The 14,398-nt window shown below is 43.3% G+C and overlaps 1 protein-coding gene across 1 annotated transcript; it reads left to right on the top strand.

Moving 5' to 3' along the window:
- Positions 1-13,989, top strand: wif1 (wnt inhibitory factor 1). Its single transcript, XM_018755832.1, has 10 exons — positions 1-263; positions 562-701; positions 4,956-5,064; positions 6,996-7,136; positions 9,729-9,824; positions 10,378-10,473; positions 10,712-10,807; positions 12,291-12,386; positions 12,743-12,838; positions 13,363-13,989. Exons 1-10 carry the CDS (start codon positions 122-124, stop codon positions 13,491-13,493), a joined length of 1,143 nt encoding a protein of 380 aa, XP_018611348.1. The 5' UTR covers positions 1-121; the 3' UTR covers positions 13,494-13,989.
- The last annotated feature ends 409 nt before the right edge of the window (positions 13,990-14,398 follow it).

Consider the following 14,398-nt stretch of genomic DNA (forward strand, 5'->3'; position numbering starts at 1 on the left):
CGCGGCGCGCTGCTCTCCTTTCAGTCCAGCGCCGGTGTCGGAGCACGAGCAGCGCACGCGGAGCCGAGCTCGAGCAGCAGGGAGCGGGACACCGAGCGAAGGAACGAGCCCACTGAGCGCCATGGCCGCGCCAACAGCTGCATCTCTACCCGTCAAAACGTACTTTCTTCTCATTTTCAGCGGTTTGGTCTCGAACGCGCCGGCGCAGGACCAGAGCAGCGTGTACATGTGGATTGATTCTAACCAAGCGAGAATTCTCATTGGTAAATATCGCACCAGCCGTGTTACTGACACTAGGAACCTGAAGTACTCATGCCTTGTTCGCTTATAGCGCGTCCTTAACCCGCTTGAACTCCTTGAACATTCTCTGTGTGTGTTTTGCTGTTTTCCCTCCAGGTAACGTGCTCTTACGTCCTTAGTGAAAGAGATTCCCGGTCGTCTGAGGCGAAAAACGTAGTGGCGCGCGCGCGCGCGCCCTTTTCTATGTCATTTCTTTTCCCAGCGCGTTAACACTAAGTTTCCTCTCGCTGTATCTTGAACCGACGGCCTCGGTGTCGACAGGTTTTGAAGAAGACATTCTGGTCGTGTCGGAAGGGAAGATGGCCCCGTTCACCGAAGACTTCAGGCGAGCGCAGCAGAGGATGCCCGCCATCCCCATGCACATCGACCACGTGAACTTCACCTGGCGCGTAGCGGGACAGGTGGGGCGGCGCGTGCATCATCCGTTTATGCGCACACTGACTTTCGTGAGAGATGCCATGGACGTAAGAAACGTAACATCTTAAGTTACTTCCCCAAACTGATACCGTGTCAACCCATACATTGGCTTAGCAAACAGAACATTATTGGTACTGTATAATTTTTCTGCTGCTACCAAATTTACCACAAACGTAAGTTGATAGAGATCACATGACGAGTCAATGTGCCGTAAAGCACGTGCTTATTTTACTTGAACAGTGCAGAAAACACATTTTAATATCCAGTGACTTTGAACAACCTACATTCTCCAAACCACATTGAAATGAATTTCTGCCCACGACTTTGCCGCTGAATTATTTTCAGTGATGTCCTTGGTTTGTAGTGAAAGTGCTCAATATCCGGTAAGACTGTGATGTAAAATACACACTTTCTAAAAAGTTTAACATTTGCTGTAAAAGTGCCAAGGTTTGCTTTTCTCCTATTTTACATTTTAGGCAAAGTGCATTCAAAAGCCTCAGCCCACCTTTGTCTTTTTGAGACGGTAATGCATTCGCTTTTCTACATTTGCTCCAAATGGGAGCTTTACCCACAAAGTGAACATTTGTGCTGTAAAGCTGATAACGTGAAGGACAGTAAGCTGGGGCCCTGGACCTTTCTTTCTTTCTTTCTTTCTTTACTTACATGGTCAGTCGGTGCACTTGCGATATTTGACGTCCCCGTGCTGTGGACACGCTGCACGGATCAAAGGGCGCGGTCCCTGTAATGGACTGGGCTCGTGCCAAGCATCTGGAGCACATGGGCACACAACACAAGGCTCACATTCTCAGACATGTGCCAGAATCCCTGTCTTACTTCAGGCACAAAGTTCCCTTTGAAAGCGGCGTGCAGCAGGCCTTGCCAGCTTGTCATGCTTAAGGAGCTGGGTGTCTGCTTTTGGACATTATTTTGCAGTTGTTTCTTGAAAAAACTTTTTGCCCCAGAAAACAATTACAATAGTTTACACATAAATGCACATGCCATTATAGGAGAGAACCATACTGTTGTTGCTGGCATTCTTAAAAATGAAAAGTTACAGTGAATGTGCCTTCAAATTGTAGCTTCATCTCATTTTAGACTTGACTGCTATTTTATTGCATACAGCTGATACTTAAGACCAAAGTAAAAAGGTTGTTATGTACTATGAATGGAATTTCTGCTAGTCAGATAAATATCTAAGTGCAAAGGCAGTATGACAAACTGTAGGCCTACACACACACTCTTTGCCTTTCTCTTTCACACACACACACACACACACACACACACACAACACACCATCGTATCACACTCCTCACATGCAGACACATCTGGCATTTAGCTTTTATCAGGATACCTAAACCCATTCTTGTACAGTTAATCCTTGCTGTAACGTTCAGCATTTTGTATGTACATCTTTTAAAGGAAATTCATTTACTCGTAACTTATTTATACGCATGGAGTTTTTATTCAGGTTATTTGTGACGTGTGGAGTTGAACATGAAGCCCCGATCTCAAATTCTATTCCTTAAACACTGTAGTTTTACCAGTACTAGGCGGCTGTTTAACCTGAATATTGTTTTTCCCCAAACTCTCCACATCGTCATTTCATCATGTGTTTCACATGAAGGAAACCACATTGTATGAGAACAATGTAGTGAACGTCTAAATTTGCCTAAATTATGGGCATCCAATCTACGTTAAATAAAGTGCAGAATAGAGTGTAAAGGAAAATCATCTGAAGCGATATTTTCTCCCAAGGTTTTAAACCACTAATTAACTTTAAACCTTGTTTTACTGTCGCTCTCTATCGTTTGTCTCGCTCACTGAAGGGCGAAGGCCCGTTCTGTGTAGAGCCGGCCGCGCGCGCGCACTGCGGAACAAAGGGCTCGAGACGCGGAACGAGGCTCAAAGGCGCCCGCCAGAGCTGCGGGCTCTGTCTGTGCGCGCGGACAACAGCCGGCGCTGGAGAGCACGCGCAGGTCCCACCATGGATAATGGCGTGGAAGTGTATAGAGCAGAGCCTAGAATTTATTTTAGAAAAGACTCGCAGAGACACGGACAATTAACCAAACCGTATTATTTGACCGCCGTTTTCAAAAAGTGATGACTTATATGCGGAAAGAGACTTTAGAAGGAGCTTGTGTCTCTGGCTGGTCCTGTCCCTCGGTGTGTTAACCTACCTTGTTCACTTTTATTTTAGCACCTTTACAGTTATGAAAGTGAAATGCCCCTCGTAAAATTCTCTTTTAACAGAATCGTGCTTTAAAGTTTAAATCATTCAAGACAGCGTGTGGTGGTTAAATGTATTCTGGTTTTCGCCTGTTAATACGGTATTGAGCTCCTCCTTCAAAATTTCTTGTGGCAACGAGCAATTTCAGTAAAATGTACAATGATTATAAAAAATTCATACCGTTTGGTATTTTTCACAATATATCTTCATACAGTGCTGACAGAGTTACCCACGCCACGTAGACTGAAATATTCCACCAGACATTAAGGAAGTAATTAAATATTATCATTATCAATTCTTTGTTTCAACAATTACGAGCTTTAGTTTTTACTTTGACATTTGAATTTTTAGTGCAGATCAGTCAGTGGTAAGAATTTTGGAATAAATGCAATGTGATTACACAATAGAGAAAATAAGAAATTAAAATGAGAAATGTCAAAGTGGATGAATACTTTACAGCTGCTGTGGAAGACACCAAAATCACGTGAAAGTGCTGTGGAATTCTGGATATTTTAATTTAATTGTTTAGGTTTTGCTGAGCTATGTTCTTAAACTCGTTGTGAATTGATGGAAACTTACTTCTGCAATATGTGACTGAAACAATTTCCACAACAACACCATAGCTATTTGGGGCTCAGTGTGGGAACCGGCTATGAGGTTTGGCTCAAGGGGTTGGACACTTGACTATGGGTTTGAGTTTAGTCCACCATATTTTGACCAATACATGGTAGCAAGGTGTGGTCTTCCCTTCTCCTAATAGTTCATAACAACAAAAGTCAATATTCAACAAGTAGAACCTAATCTTTGCACCAGCAAAGTCCAAATTCTAAACTTTGAACCCACAAAGTTTTTACACCAGCAGCATCAAAACTTCCATTTTCTCTTTTCCCACCTCACCACATCTAGGTTTTTATGAAGTGCTTTATTGGCTGATTGTCTGTATCTGGGGCTCATTACTCCATTAACTGGCTGCTCCCAAGTCTTGGATTGGACATGGTCAAGTTTTAGCCTGCCGCGCTGTCGTGTTGGACTAAGTAACTGTACTTTAAGAATTGCGTGTCTGCATCTGTATCTCTCCATGTGTTTGTTAAATGCACTTCTGTTTACTCTGAGTTGTAACCTTGTAGAAAAGTGTCTGCTAAATGAATACGTGTAAATGTCCAGAACCCTCCGCTGGGTGGGAGGTCAGGTTTTTTTGGACAGGAACAGAGCAGCTCAGTAGACTTTTTTTACACTCTGTAATTTTGAAGGTAGTAGACAGCAAAGGGCAGACAGATCCTCCCTCTGGGGAGCCAGGATGGCTCATACCTGCATCTGGGCAAGTCCCCTGGCATGAGTATTTATAACGTGGTGTCAATAAACCTTAATAAAGATCCCTGGACAGAGCTAAACAGAGTGTTAGGTCTGTGATCCCTACTTTTACCCCACACATCACATAAAATTCACAGATTCCCAATACAAACATAGTATTAATAAATAAATGTTGAAGTGCAGACAAGTGCCTCATGTCAGACCCAAAGGAATTAATGGAGTTGGAGGATGACAGAGAGGCAGCACTTCACTGACAGCTTGAAAGTGGTAGCTGAAGAAGCAGTAGGATCATCAATAACTTGTTCACCTTTTCTCTGCTTCTTTTACACCTTGTCCAGTCTTTTTAAAAACTTAAGTGGTTACTATTCAGGATCAGTATCTTCTGGAGCATCGGTTAATGCTTTGGTATGCAGTTTGAATTGGTATGCCACCCTGAATACTTCTCAAAATAGGTTGTATCAGCAAAAAGTTACTGAAACGTTCTTAAGTCGGGGACCAACTGTTATTTCCATTACTAGAAACAGTAATAGTATTAGTAATATAATAACTGATTAATTCCAATATCCACTTACCAAAGGAAGTGGAAAGCAATGCAATAGAATTTTATCAAATATTCATGAGTGTTACATTGACAAGTAGACTGCATGTTGCTGTCTGTGCTGGTCAGACAGAGATTTACTTTTTCTTTCCTGTGTTGCAGGCTGAGTACTTCTACGAGTTTCAGTCCCTCCGGTCTCTGGACAAGGACATCATGGATGACCCGACTGTCAATGTTCCATTGCTGGGGTCCATCCCCCACAAAGCATCAGGTGAGCAAGGGGAGCACTGCTTGTCCCAGCTACTTTCAGGTCAATTTATCAGAATTTCACCATATTTTTAGTTTTGTTTTCCTCACAGGATACAACACAGAGTGCTTTACACTGTACAGAAGAAGTGACAAAAGGATGCATCATTTAATTACAAATATTTTATCATTTGGGGAGCTGATCTGTGTGTAAATATTAGTAATTGCAAACCACTGGGCTGTGGAGGACAGAACAAGAAAAACTGCTGTAGAGACAATTAGGTAAGGACAAAAATCTCTAAGGTCCTCGGTCACAATGCAGCTCAGCTAGATTCAGTCCATATGGTGACGGACATGGTAATAACATGAGAATTGGCCTGGTATCTATCGAGAGCCTGCAAACAACTATAACTACAGACACCCCTCTACTTACATAATTTATTATTAAGTATTAAAATCTGGATTTCTGTAAAATGTTCCCGACATATACACATATTTACGGACAGCACTTACACAAAACATCTGAAATACGTCAAACGCAAGTTGGCGTAACCAGACAAGGCAGGAAGCTGCATCTTCCCAGTTCCCGCATGTTTTGAGCCGCGAACACATCTCTTCGCATTAGTGTAGTGCTTTTTTCGCATATTTTTTACCCTTTCCATTAGTCACAGTGCCTGGTGGTAAACCTGCACTTGATGGATTCACTTACTGCTGAATCTCTGTCCACATTTAAAAAGGATCTTAAAACTCACTTCTGGACTCACTTCGACGATGATCTGCTAAGTTCATGTAACGTGTAAATGTTCATTCACTATAACTTTGAGATCATGTATAAGTCATAACATTTTGATGTGCACCTATAATTCTTGGATTTGTTCATGTTCTTACATTTTTGTTTAGACAAAGAAGATTGCTGAATGCAGTGTAATTAAGCAGTGTTAGCTGAATGTTAATTATTAAGATGAGGTAATTAGTAGATTAGTTATGTATGGGGGGGGTGTGGTAGTGCAGTGGGTTGAACCGGGTTCTGCTCTCTGGTGGGTCTGGGGTTCAAGTCCCGCTTGGGGTGCCTTGCTACGGGCTGGTGTCTCGTCCTGGGTGTGTCCCCTCCCCCTCCAGCCCTATGCCCTGTGTTGCCAGGTTAGGCTCTGCCTCCCTGTGACCCTGTATGGGCCAAGCGGTTCAGATGGTGTGTGTGTGTGTGTCTGTGTCTGTGTGTGATGTATACGAGAAGTGTTTTTATTATTCAGAGCACTGCTACAGAAATAGTGCAGTTCCCTGTGGTATGGGGCGTTTCAATTTTTAATTTTTTTTTAAGAATGGGAGCCCAAATAACAACAGGAGACAAAGTGACTTTAATGATACAATTCAACACTGAACATTTCAGAGACTTTGAAAACTGCAGGAAAGTGCCAGTCACTCCCTGACATGTGTAATGTATTCTAGACAGACATCAAAAAATAGCAGGAAGCAGACTAAGTAGTGAAACCATGTGAGACAACTGTAGACATGGAGAACAGTACAGAAAGTGGTTTTGCAGAAAAGCCTAGTTTTGAAAGCCACAGCACAGTGGTCTGATTCATCCCAAAATGTTTTGCCCTGCTGATAATTTCACAGCTATCAGCATTAGTGCATTTATGCAGCAGATTCAACTTGCCATTTGCATGGTTTATTGTTTCTTTTTTACTCTGTTGTACTTCCATAGTAAATAATCAGACCAGGACAACACATCAAAATACATATTAACAAGGGCTACAGCATGAAAATAATGAACAGACATAATTTCATTTTGTGACATAAGACCCATATGTGCACAGCCATAATGGAATCCCGGAGGAGGAGAAACAATAGGTTTCTCTGCCATTTCCAGGACGGTTCCAGGGTCTCAGGTGATCTGGGGTGAGCAGTACCAACAGTACAGTTGCATGAACAGTCTGTGGTTTTCCCCTGCACCAGTGGTACAGGTGGGCTTTCCCTGTCTGGGCAACCAGGATGGAGTGGCAGCTTTCGAGGTGACTGTGTTGGTGATGGACAGCGGGGGTAACATCATCCTGAGGTCCCCCCACAATGCCATCTTTTTCAAAACCTGTCAGAGAGGTGAGAAACAGAAGCCAACAAGCAATACTTTCATACCTCTTTCTCACGTTGCCCTTCTACTGTTTAGCTGAAGAGACCAACATATACTAAGTGGCCACAGCCGACCCAAGTAACTGGGTTTGTAGACACAAGTTCAAATTCCAGCTGTGTAACTGAGATGTACTGTTAAACAGCTGCACTGAGTGGTTATTTTCATTACAGATACTATTATTTCAACAGCTTACAGCAATTAAACATGGAATCCGTCTATATTCCTTTGAAAGGGGTGTAACTAGAACACAAGTGGTATACAGTGAGACAAACTCATTGATTTGAAAACATGAAGGGATAAGGAAATGCAAACTATATTAAGAAAACAAGAGAAAATGCTAATAACAAATACCCACAAGTTCTTACTAATCCATCTTCTGGAAAGAGCTTGCCTTCTAGATGTTATCCAAATTAAACAAATCTTGCTCCAGCTTTGTGTGTTCATCTTCGCAAGAATTTGGATTACCCGTCATTGGCTGTGGTGTCAGGCAGACCTTATTCATCTGCTGTCATCTCATCTCATGGTCTTCAGTAACTGAAGCATCAGCCAGCAAAATGGCCCAAAAGACGATGAAAGCACCAGTTATGTAAACAGGGGGGCCTCAGTGCCCAGCCCACAGCAGTCCATCCTTGATGAAAGATCACTTATTCTTCGCTTTGTGGCAGGAGCCCCTAAGGCTTGCTGCTTATGATTACAAGGAGTGTTGCTCATTCCCCGTTGAAAGGAGATGCATTTCCCCCACCACCGCTCCACCATGAATGGTGCTCTGCTGTCTTCACAACATCACAACAGTTTAGAAAGATGCCTCCTTCCAAAACGAGGAACATAGTCCTTAAATATGGTCTGGATTCTTTTATTTTCACTTTTGTTTTTTGAAACATCTAGTTTTGATGCATACAGAAGGTGAGGGAACGCATGTTCCAAGGAACATGCCCAAATTGGAGACATAGAGGTGTTTTGCCTTCATCATTGTACCCATAGGGTATGAACACAATGCCAGGTCTGCACAGCACTTGATGAACTCAACTGGTTCACTGACCTGTTTTGCTAGCTGATGCAGACTGGCTCATGTTAGCTGCCCCTAATCCCCAGTGAAACCCAGAGATGAGGCTGGTGGGACATTTCTGTCAGGGTGTAAAGGCTGTGGTACGTCTGTGATGTCATGTGAACCCTGGCAGCTGCAGCCTCCAAGGGAATGAGCAAATGACTTCACTTCTCCTCATAACAGGCAGCTTCATACTCCCTGCTATTGTATCCTGTGTCAGATACATTTTCAGTAACAGTTCTGCTTAATCGATGCTATCTGTCATAAACAATATATCTCAGTAAAAAACAGATTTTTTTTTTGCAGGTTCACTGCACTGCCTGGCATTCCGGGCACAGTGATAAATGGTGCAAGGGCTTCACTTGAAATTCTCCAAAGACGCATGGAAAGCTGGGTTAAAGGATAAAACAAAATGTTATTTTTACATGTACTTAACAGATAAACATAAATTAGTTACTTATACCTTTATTTTTGCATTTCTGATTATATCGCTTGACAGCAACCTGGAATAAACACTTGAGTATTCAGTATCACTGTCCTTCCTAGCACCTGAACCCATGATGTTTTAGTCGTAGATGATGGCATCCTTTACCACCCTGTACCTTTTGGCTATAGCTGCTGGTATCTTTTATAGTTCTGTATCTGTCGCCCAACAGGCAGAACCTCGTAACTCCTCTAAAGAGTTAAATGGTTTCAGTGTGGAAACAATGTCTGCAGCTTCTCATTATTGAAGAATGAACATGTCGGTGTCCTGCTGCCACTGTGTATCATTCTGACCTCCTGTATGTGGGTCAGAATTATAGTGATACAAATGGCCTAAGTGGCAACAGACTGATCTCTCAGACTTGCCTTATCATGTATTTATTATTATTATTATTATTGTTGTTATTATTATTAGGGGTAATTATATTACTGGAATTAACATCTTTTTCAGCAGTGCAAAACTCATGCACTATCATTAATTACTTGTCCAAGTCAGGGTCGCAGTGGTTCTGAGCCTATCCCAAAGACTCAGGGGACAAGGCTAAGGAGGGTAAACCCAGGACAGGACATCAGTCCCTCACAGGGTACCCCGACACACGCCTTTTCTCTCACACATTAACACACTACAAGCAATTCAGAGTTACCAATCAGGTGTTTACACTGTTTGAGGGAACCCACATAAACACAAGGAGCACAGAGGTTGGGATGGATTCAAACCAACGCCCAAACAGCCCAGGGGCTGCAGCAACAGCGTCTCCCGCTGTGCCACTGTGCCGTCCCAGCTAAGTCAAAAATGTATAATAGAGCCCATTTTTGTTTTCCTCTTTTACCTTACTGTTTGTAATTTTCACCTGTCATTTTTACAGTGCCATAAGCAGCCTGTGTTTCTGTGCTCTGTGTATGGCATATTTAGTATGCTGTATGTGTCTGCAGCATTGCTCCCGCTTCAGTGTTTTTAGAGAATGCACCAAAGTGTCTCTTCCTCACTGTCTCATCTTTCCTCTTTGTTGTTTCGCACCTCTTTTTACTGCAGCCAAATGCCCTGGCGGGTGCCGAAACGGGGGCTTCTGCAATGAGAGGCAGGTGTGCGAGTGCCAGGGAGGCTTCTACGGGCCCCACTGTGAGAAAGGTACACTTGGACCCTTCACAAGCTTTGTTCTTTTGACCTACAAAAAATCTGGCTGATGAGCAAGAAAGCAGTTGTGTGCAATCACTTCTGACATCTGAACAGATCAAGACAGACAAATGTACTTGCACGCTAGAGTGGCTTCATCTAACATTCTTCGCCATAAAAGACAACTACAGAACGTCTTTACATTTCCTCGCTTGTACATTGTGGTTGTTGTTTAAAAACTAACCCCCCACAACCAAGTCAGTTGTTCAGCATGACGGTGGTGTCTGTAAATTTTCTGTTAAAGGAGAAAAAAGACTCAGCAGGTAGAAGTAACACCAAGCATTGTCCCCATAGTGTTAGAATGTTTGGTGTGTTAAAATATAGATGGAGCACAGGAGCCTTATGCCCTCTGCAGGGAAGACGGGGAATTTTGTTGGTATCCGATAGCTTCGCCACTATCTTTGGTGACTTGCAGGCCTCTGCGAACACATAGCGACTGCTCATTTCCTGCTCGGTGTGGAAGATTGCCTTCAGCTACACTGACTCTCCATCCTTCCCATCCACACAGCCCTATGCACCCCTGGCTGTCTGAATGGGGGTCTGTGCATGAGTCCAGGGGTCTGCATCTGCCCCCCAGGATACTATGGCGTGAACTGTGACAAGGGTATGTGTTTTGCCATTTTCTTAACTTGAGTGGGGTTTCAAATATTTGCAGGCAAATCACAACACATAATGAGGATTGGCCAATAGGGGGTACAGTGGTTAAGGCACTGAATCTTGCACTCCACAAGGGGGTATTTTAGCTGATTCGGGGTGAGTGTCATTCTGTGAGCTATGTGCGCTGTGTAAACCCTGCAGCCCTTGATGTGCCTCATGTCTTGCCGTCTCCTTTTCTCATTTAGTGAACTGCAGCGCCTCCTGCTTGAATGGGGGCACCTGTTTCCACCCTGGGAAGTGCATCTGCCCCACAGGATACAGGGGACAGCGCTGTGAGATCAGTGAGTCCTCCCCATTCTGCTCGCCAGCAGCATCACCCAGATGCAACAGTACCAACAGCTCTTTCAGAACCTTTTGCTAATGTGCAGCAAACAAAGAAGTTTACTTTCTGGTTGCTTCCAGTGTATACAGAAACCCACCCTGGTCAAACATTTGATGTAATGTTTTCCAGCAGCAGCCCACAGGGGTCAGCAGGTCAGGACCATGCAGTGGCATAGTGCTTTCAAGCCAGAGATCTAGAACAAGTCGGTAGATAAAACACTGCACTTAGTTTGACCAGTTGTGAGAGGTTTTGTAGACTCATGTTATCAGTATGTCTACGTGTCAGCGATGGGCAGATGAACAGATGATACATGGGTATGATTGCACAAAATACACGTTTCACACTTTATACTGAGTTTATACATTTCAGGTTATTAACAATGATTTTTTTCAGCAGTTTTTTGAAATGCCCAGTGGCCTGTGGGCATTATTTGAGCTTCTTTTGAAGTTTCAATTTATTATCAAAGGAGCAATAACATTTAATAAGGCTGCGAAGTGCATAAAGCAGTAATCACAGCCATTTTCCACGGATATACATTTCAGTCATACAGAGAGCAAAACAATCCCACTGAAATATAGTATGTCTTGATGAAACATGCAGGTGTAACTTAATACTCTGGGCTTTAGAAAGATCAACTCATTTCTACACTCGGCAGTCTTAAGGGTGACTATTGTTTTATGCCACCAATGTCAATATTTTTCTTTGTATGACTAAATAAGCATGCTTATTAACTTGAGATACGTTTCAAAATTGGTTTCCCCAGGCCATTTTAGTGTCATGTATTTATTTATTTAGCAGATGCTTTTCTCCAAAGCAGCTTCCGGTGAACTCTATGTAGTGTTATCAGCCCACACACCTTATTCACCAAGGTGACTTACACTCCTAGATACACTACTTACGCTGGGTCACTCATCCATACATCAGTGGAACACACTCTCTCTGTCACTCACACACACCACAGGTGAACCTAAACAGCATGTCTTTGGACTGTGGGAGGAAACCCATGCAGACACAGGAAGATAACGCAAACTCCACACAGACTGAGTGGGTGTCAGACCCATGTCCTCTCGCACCACACAGGCGCTGTCAGACAGCAGCTCAGTGCACTGTGCCACCATGCTGTCCATAGACCTTTAGCATCTTTCTGTAATTTTTATTGGCATTCAGAGAATAACTGACACTTAATGAAATAGTATTCCATACCTGCGGAATTGGGTCGGGCTTAGTTTACCTTGAAAACCTGTTATGTACTGCATGAGAAAATAAAGAAGGTGTATTTTTAAGTCTGTGCATTGAGGAGCTGTTCAGCTTGCTACCCAGAAACATGTGAACGTGAAAAAGGAACATGCTGCCGAGCCCAGCTGAGTAGATAGTGCGGGTCATTGAGTTATGGTGGTGTGGGTACATGATGTGGTGTGGTTGTCTTACCTTTCATCCTGCAGGCCGATGCAGCCAGCCCTGTCAGAATGGTGGGAAGTGCACTGGGAGGAACAAGTGCAAGTGTAGCAAAGGTTTCCATGGAGACCTATGCTCCAAAGGTGAACACTTAATAAACATTGTAACTGAACAGTGAGATGTGGAATTGCTTTACTGAGTGATATACTATTCCCCTTAAACATAAATGAAACCATAAATCAGAGAATAGAAAAGCTGCACTTCATTAGTTTATACTTTCTTTACTTTGTTTTATCTAATAAAATCCTGGTTTATTAGTTACTGTTTTGCTGCAGTGTTTCTTCAAAGCTCAAGGTGTAAAGCTGAAGTGTCTCTTTCCATTTGTGTCGGGGTGTATCCGTCCATATATACTATGTATATATATCTGAACGTATTTGTGTGCGCTTGCAACTATGTGTTTCTGTGTCTTCATGGTTACGTGTTATGTGCCTACTTTCAGCTATTTGCGAGCCCGGCTGCGGAACACATGGGACCTGCGTAGAGCCCAACAGGTGCCTGTGCAAGCAGGGTTGGCACGGACACCACTGTGACAAGCGTGAGTTAGAAACCCGATAATTCCCCTGCCGGCCCCACCCCCTTTCCCAGGCTTCACCCGCTAACCACCACCTGCATGCAACTGGCTGTAATCCATTGAAACACTGTGTTCCCATGTATTCATTCTTCTGCCTGGAGGAATCACACATGAAAGGCAGACACAAGGTTTTTTCGGATGGATTACAGTGCTTTCTCCCTCTTATTTTGGCAAACCCTGAGCAGTCCTTTCCTTGTGCCAAAAAATGTAGCTGTAAAGAGGCACCGGAAACTTGTTAGTGATACTCCAGATGTCTTGCAAACGAGGGGCAGATGATCCAAAAGCTCAGATGACGTTTGCTGGTTTTGTTGACTTGAGCAGCAAAGAGCTTCCTGGCTGCTTCCTGTGTGGAACAAAGCTGTCGGTGAATTTGAAAAACAAAAAACAAGACCTGTGGTTTTCTGCCCCGACTTTATCCTCCAGACCTCCATCCGTCTTTAAGCACTCGTTGACAGTTCTCCCTCTGGTCTTTCTGCCTCTCTACACAGGCTACCATGGGGGTATTGTGACCCGGCTGCAGGCTTTGGGCCCAAAGCACAAGCAGCAGCTTCCTTCAGCCAAAGAGGCCAAAGACGTGGATGAGAACATAAGTCTCCTGGACACCAACTACGTCGTATGAACCTGTGGACCCTGCAGCCTTTACCTTCCTTCCAGGACTAACATCCCCTGTAGAAAGGTTTCTCTCTGACTTCAAAACCCAGACCTTGGTTTAGCCCAATTCTTCAACCTTGATTCTGTGTAGATCTTACCCTCCACAACCCCAGCTCACAAGTCTGGTTCTATCAAGCTTTTCTCAAACTTCCACCAATAGCAGGGGAATCTTTTCTGTCTCATATGCACATCCTCTTACGTTTTCTGTTTGCCCCTGTCAGTCAAATGCTGCTTCAGAAGCGTTTCCATGCTCTCTGCATGTAGGTTTCTTCTGAGGGGTGCCACTCCAGCAGTCATGAGTCATACTACTTTGTATCCAGCTTTGTACAAAAAAAGATAAAAGTTTTGGAACAACTGATCAGTTTTGGTTTACATAAAGAGGTCAGTGGTCTCACCACAAGAGGCATAAATCATCGTCGGTGCTGCGTACCCTAAACATACGGGTTTTGCCATGAGTTTGATGGAGCACGAGCTTTGATTTGGGATTCTTTTGGCCTTGGTCCACAGCTTAAGGTAATATTATAAAAGAAAAACTATAGCTGTGTGTTGCTCCAGTGTATTTCTCTTAAAAGTATTTATTTAGCATGTAGTTTTATGATCCTGGAAGACAAAAAGAAGTTGTTTACCTATGTGCCTGTAATATTAAAAATGTAGCCTTTGTAGTATATGAAAATGTGGGTTCAACATTTTATGCAGAAGTTGCACTGTTCAAAATCCCAAATATCTGGCCATCTTTAGTGTTCGTGTTCTCCGAGTTTTAATCATTTCCAGGCGAGCAGAATACTTACAGGGCAGACCTGTTTACTTCCACAATCTGCTGTGCTCTATCACTTTTATAGCAACCCAGTCCTGTGTTTCGAGCCCCTTGGTGTT

The sequence above is a fragment of the Scleropages formosus genome, chromosome 24 (assembly GCF_900964775.1).
Source record: "Scleropages formosus chromosome 24, fSclFor1.1, whole genome shotgun sequence".
Taxonomy (NCBI): domain Eukaryota; kingdom Metazoa; phylum Chordata; class Actinopteri; order Osteoglossiformes; family Osteoglossidae; genus Scleropages; species Scleropages formosus.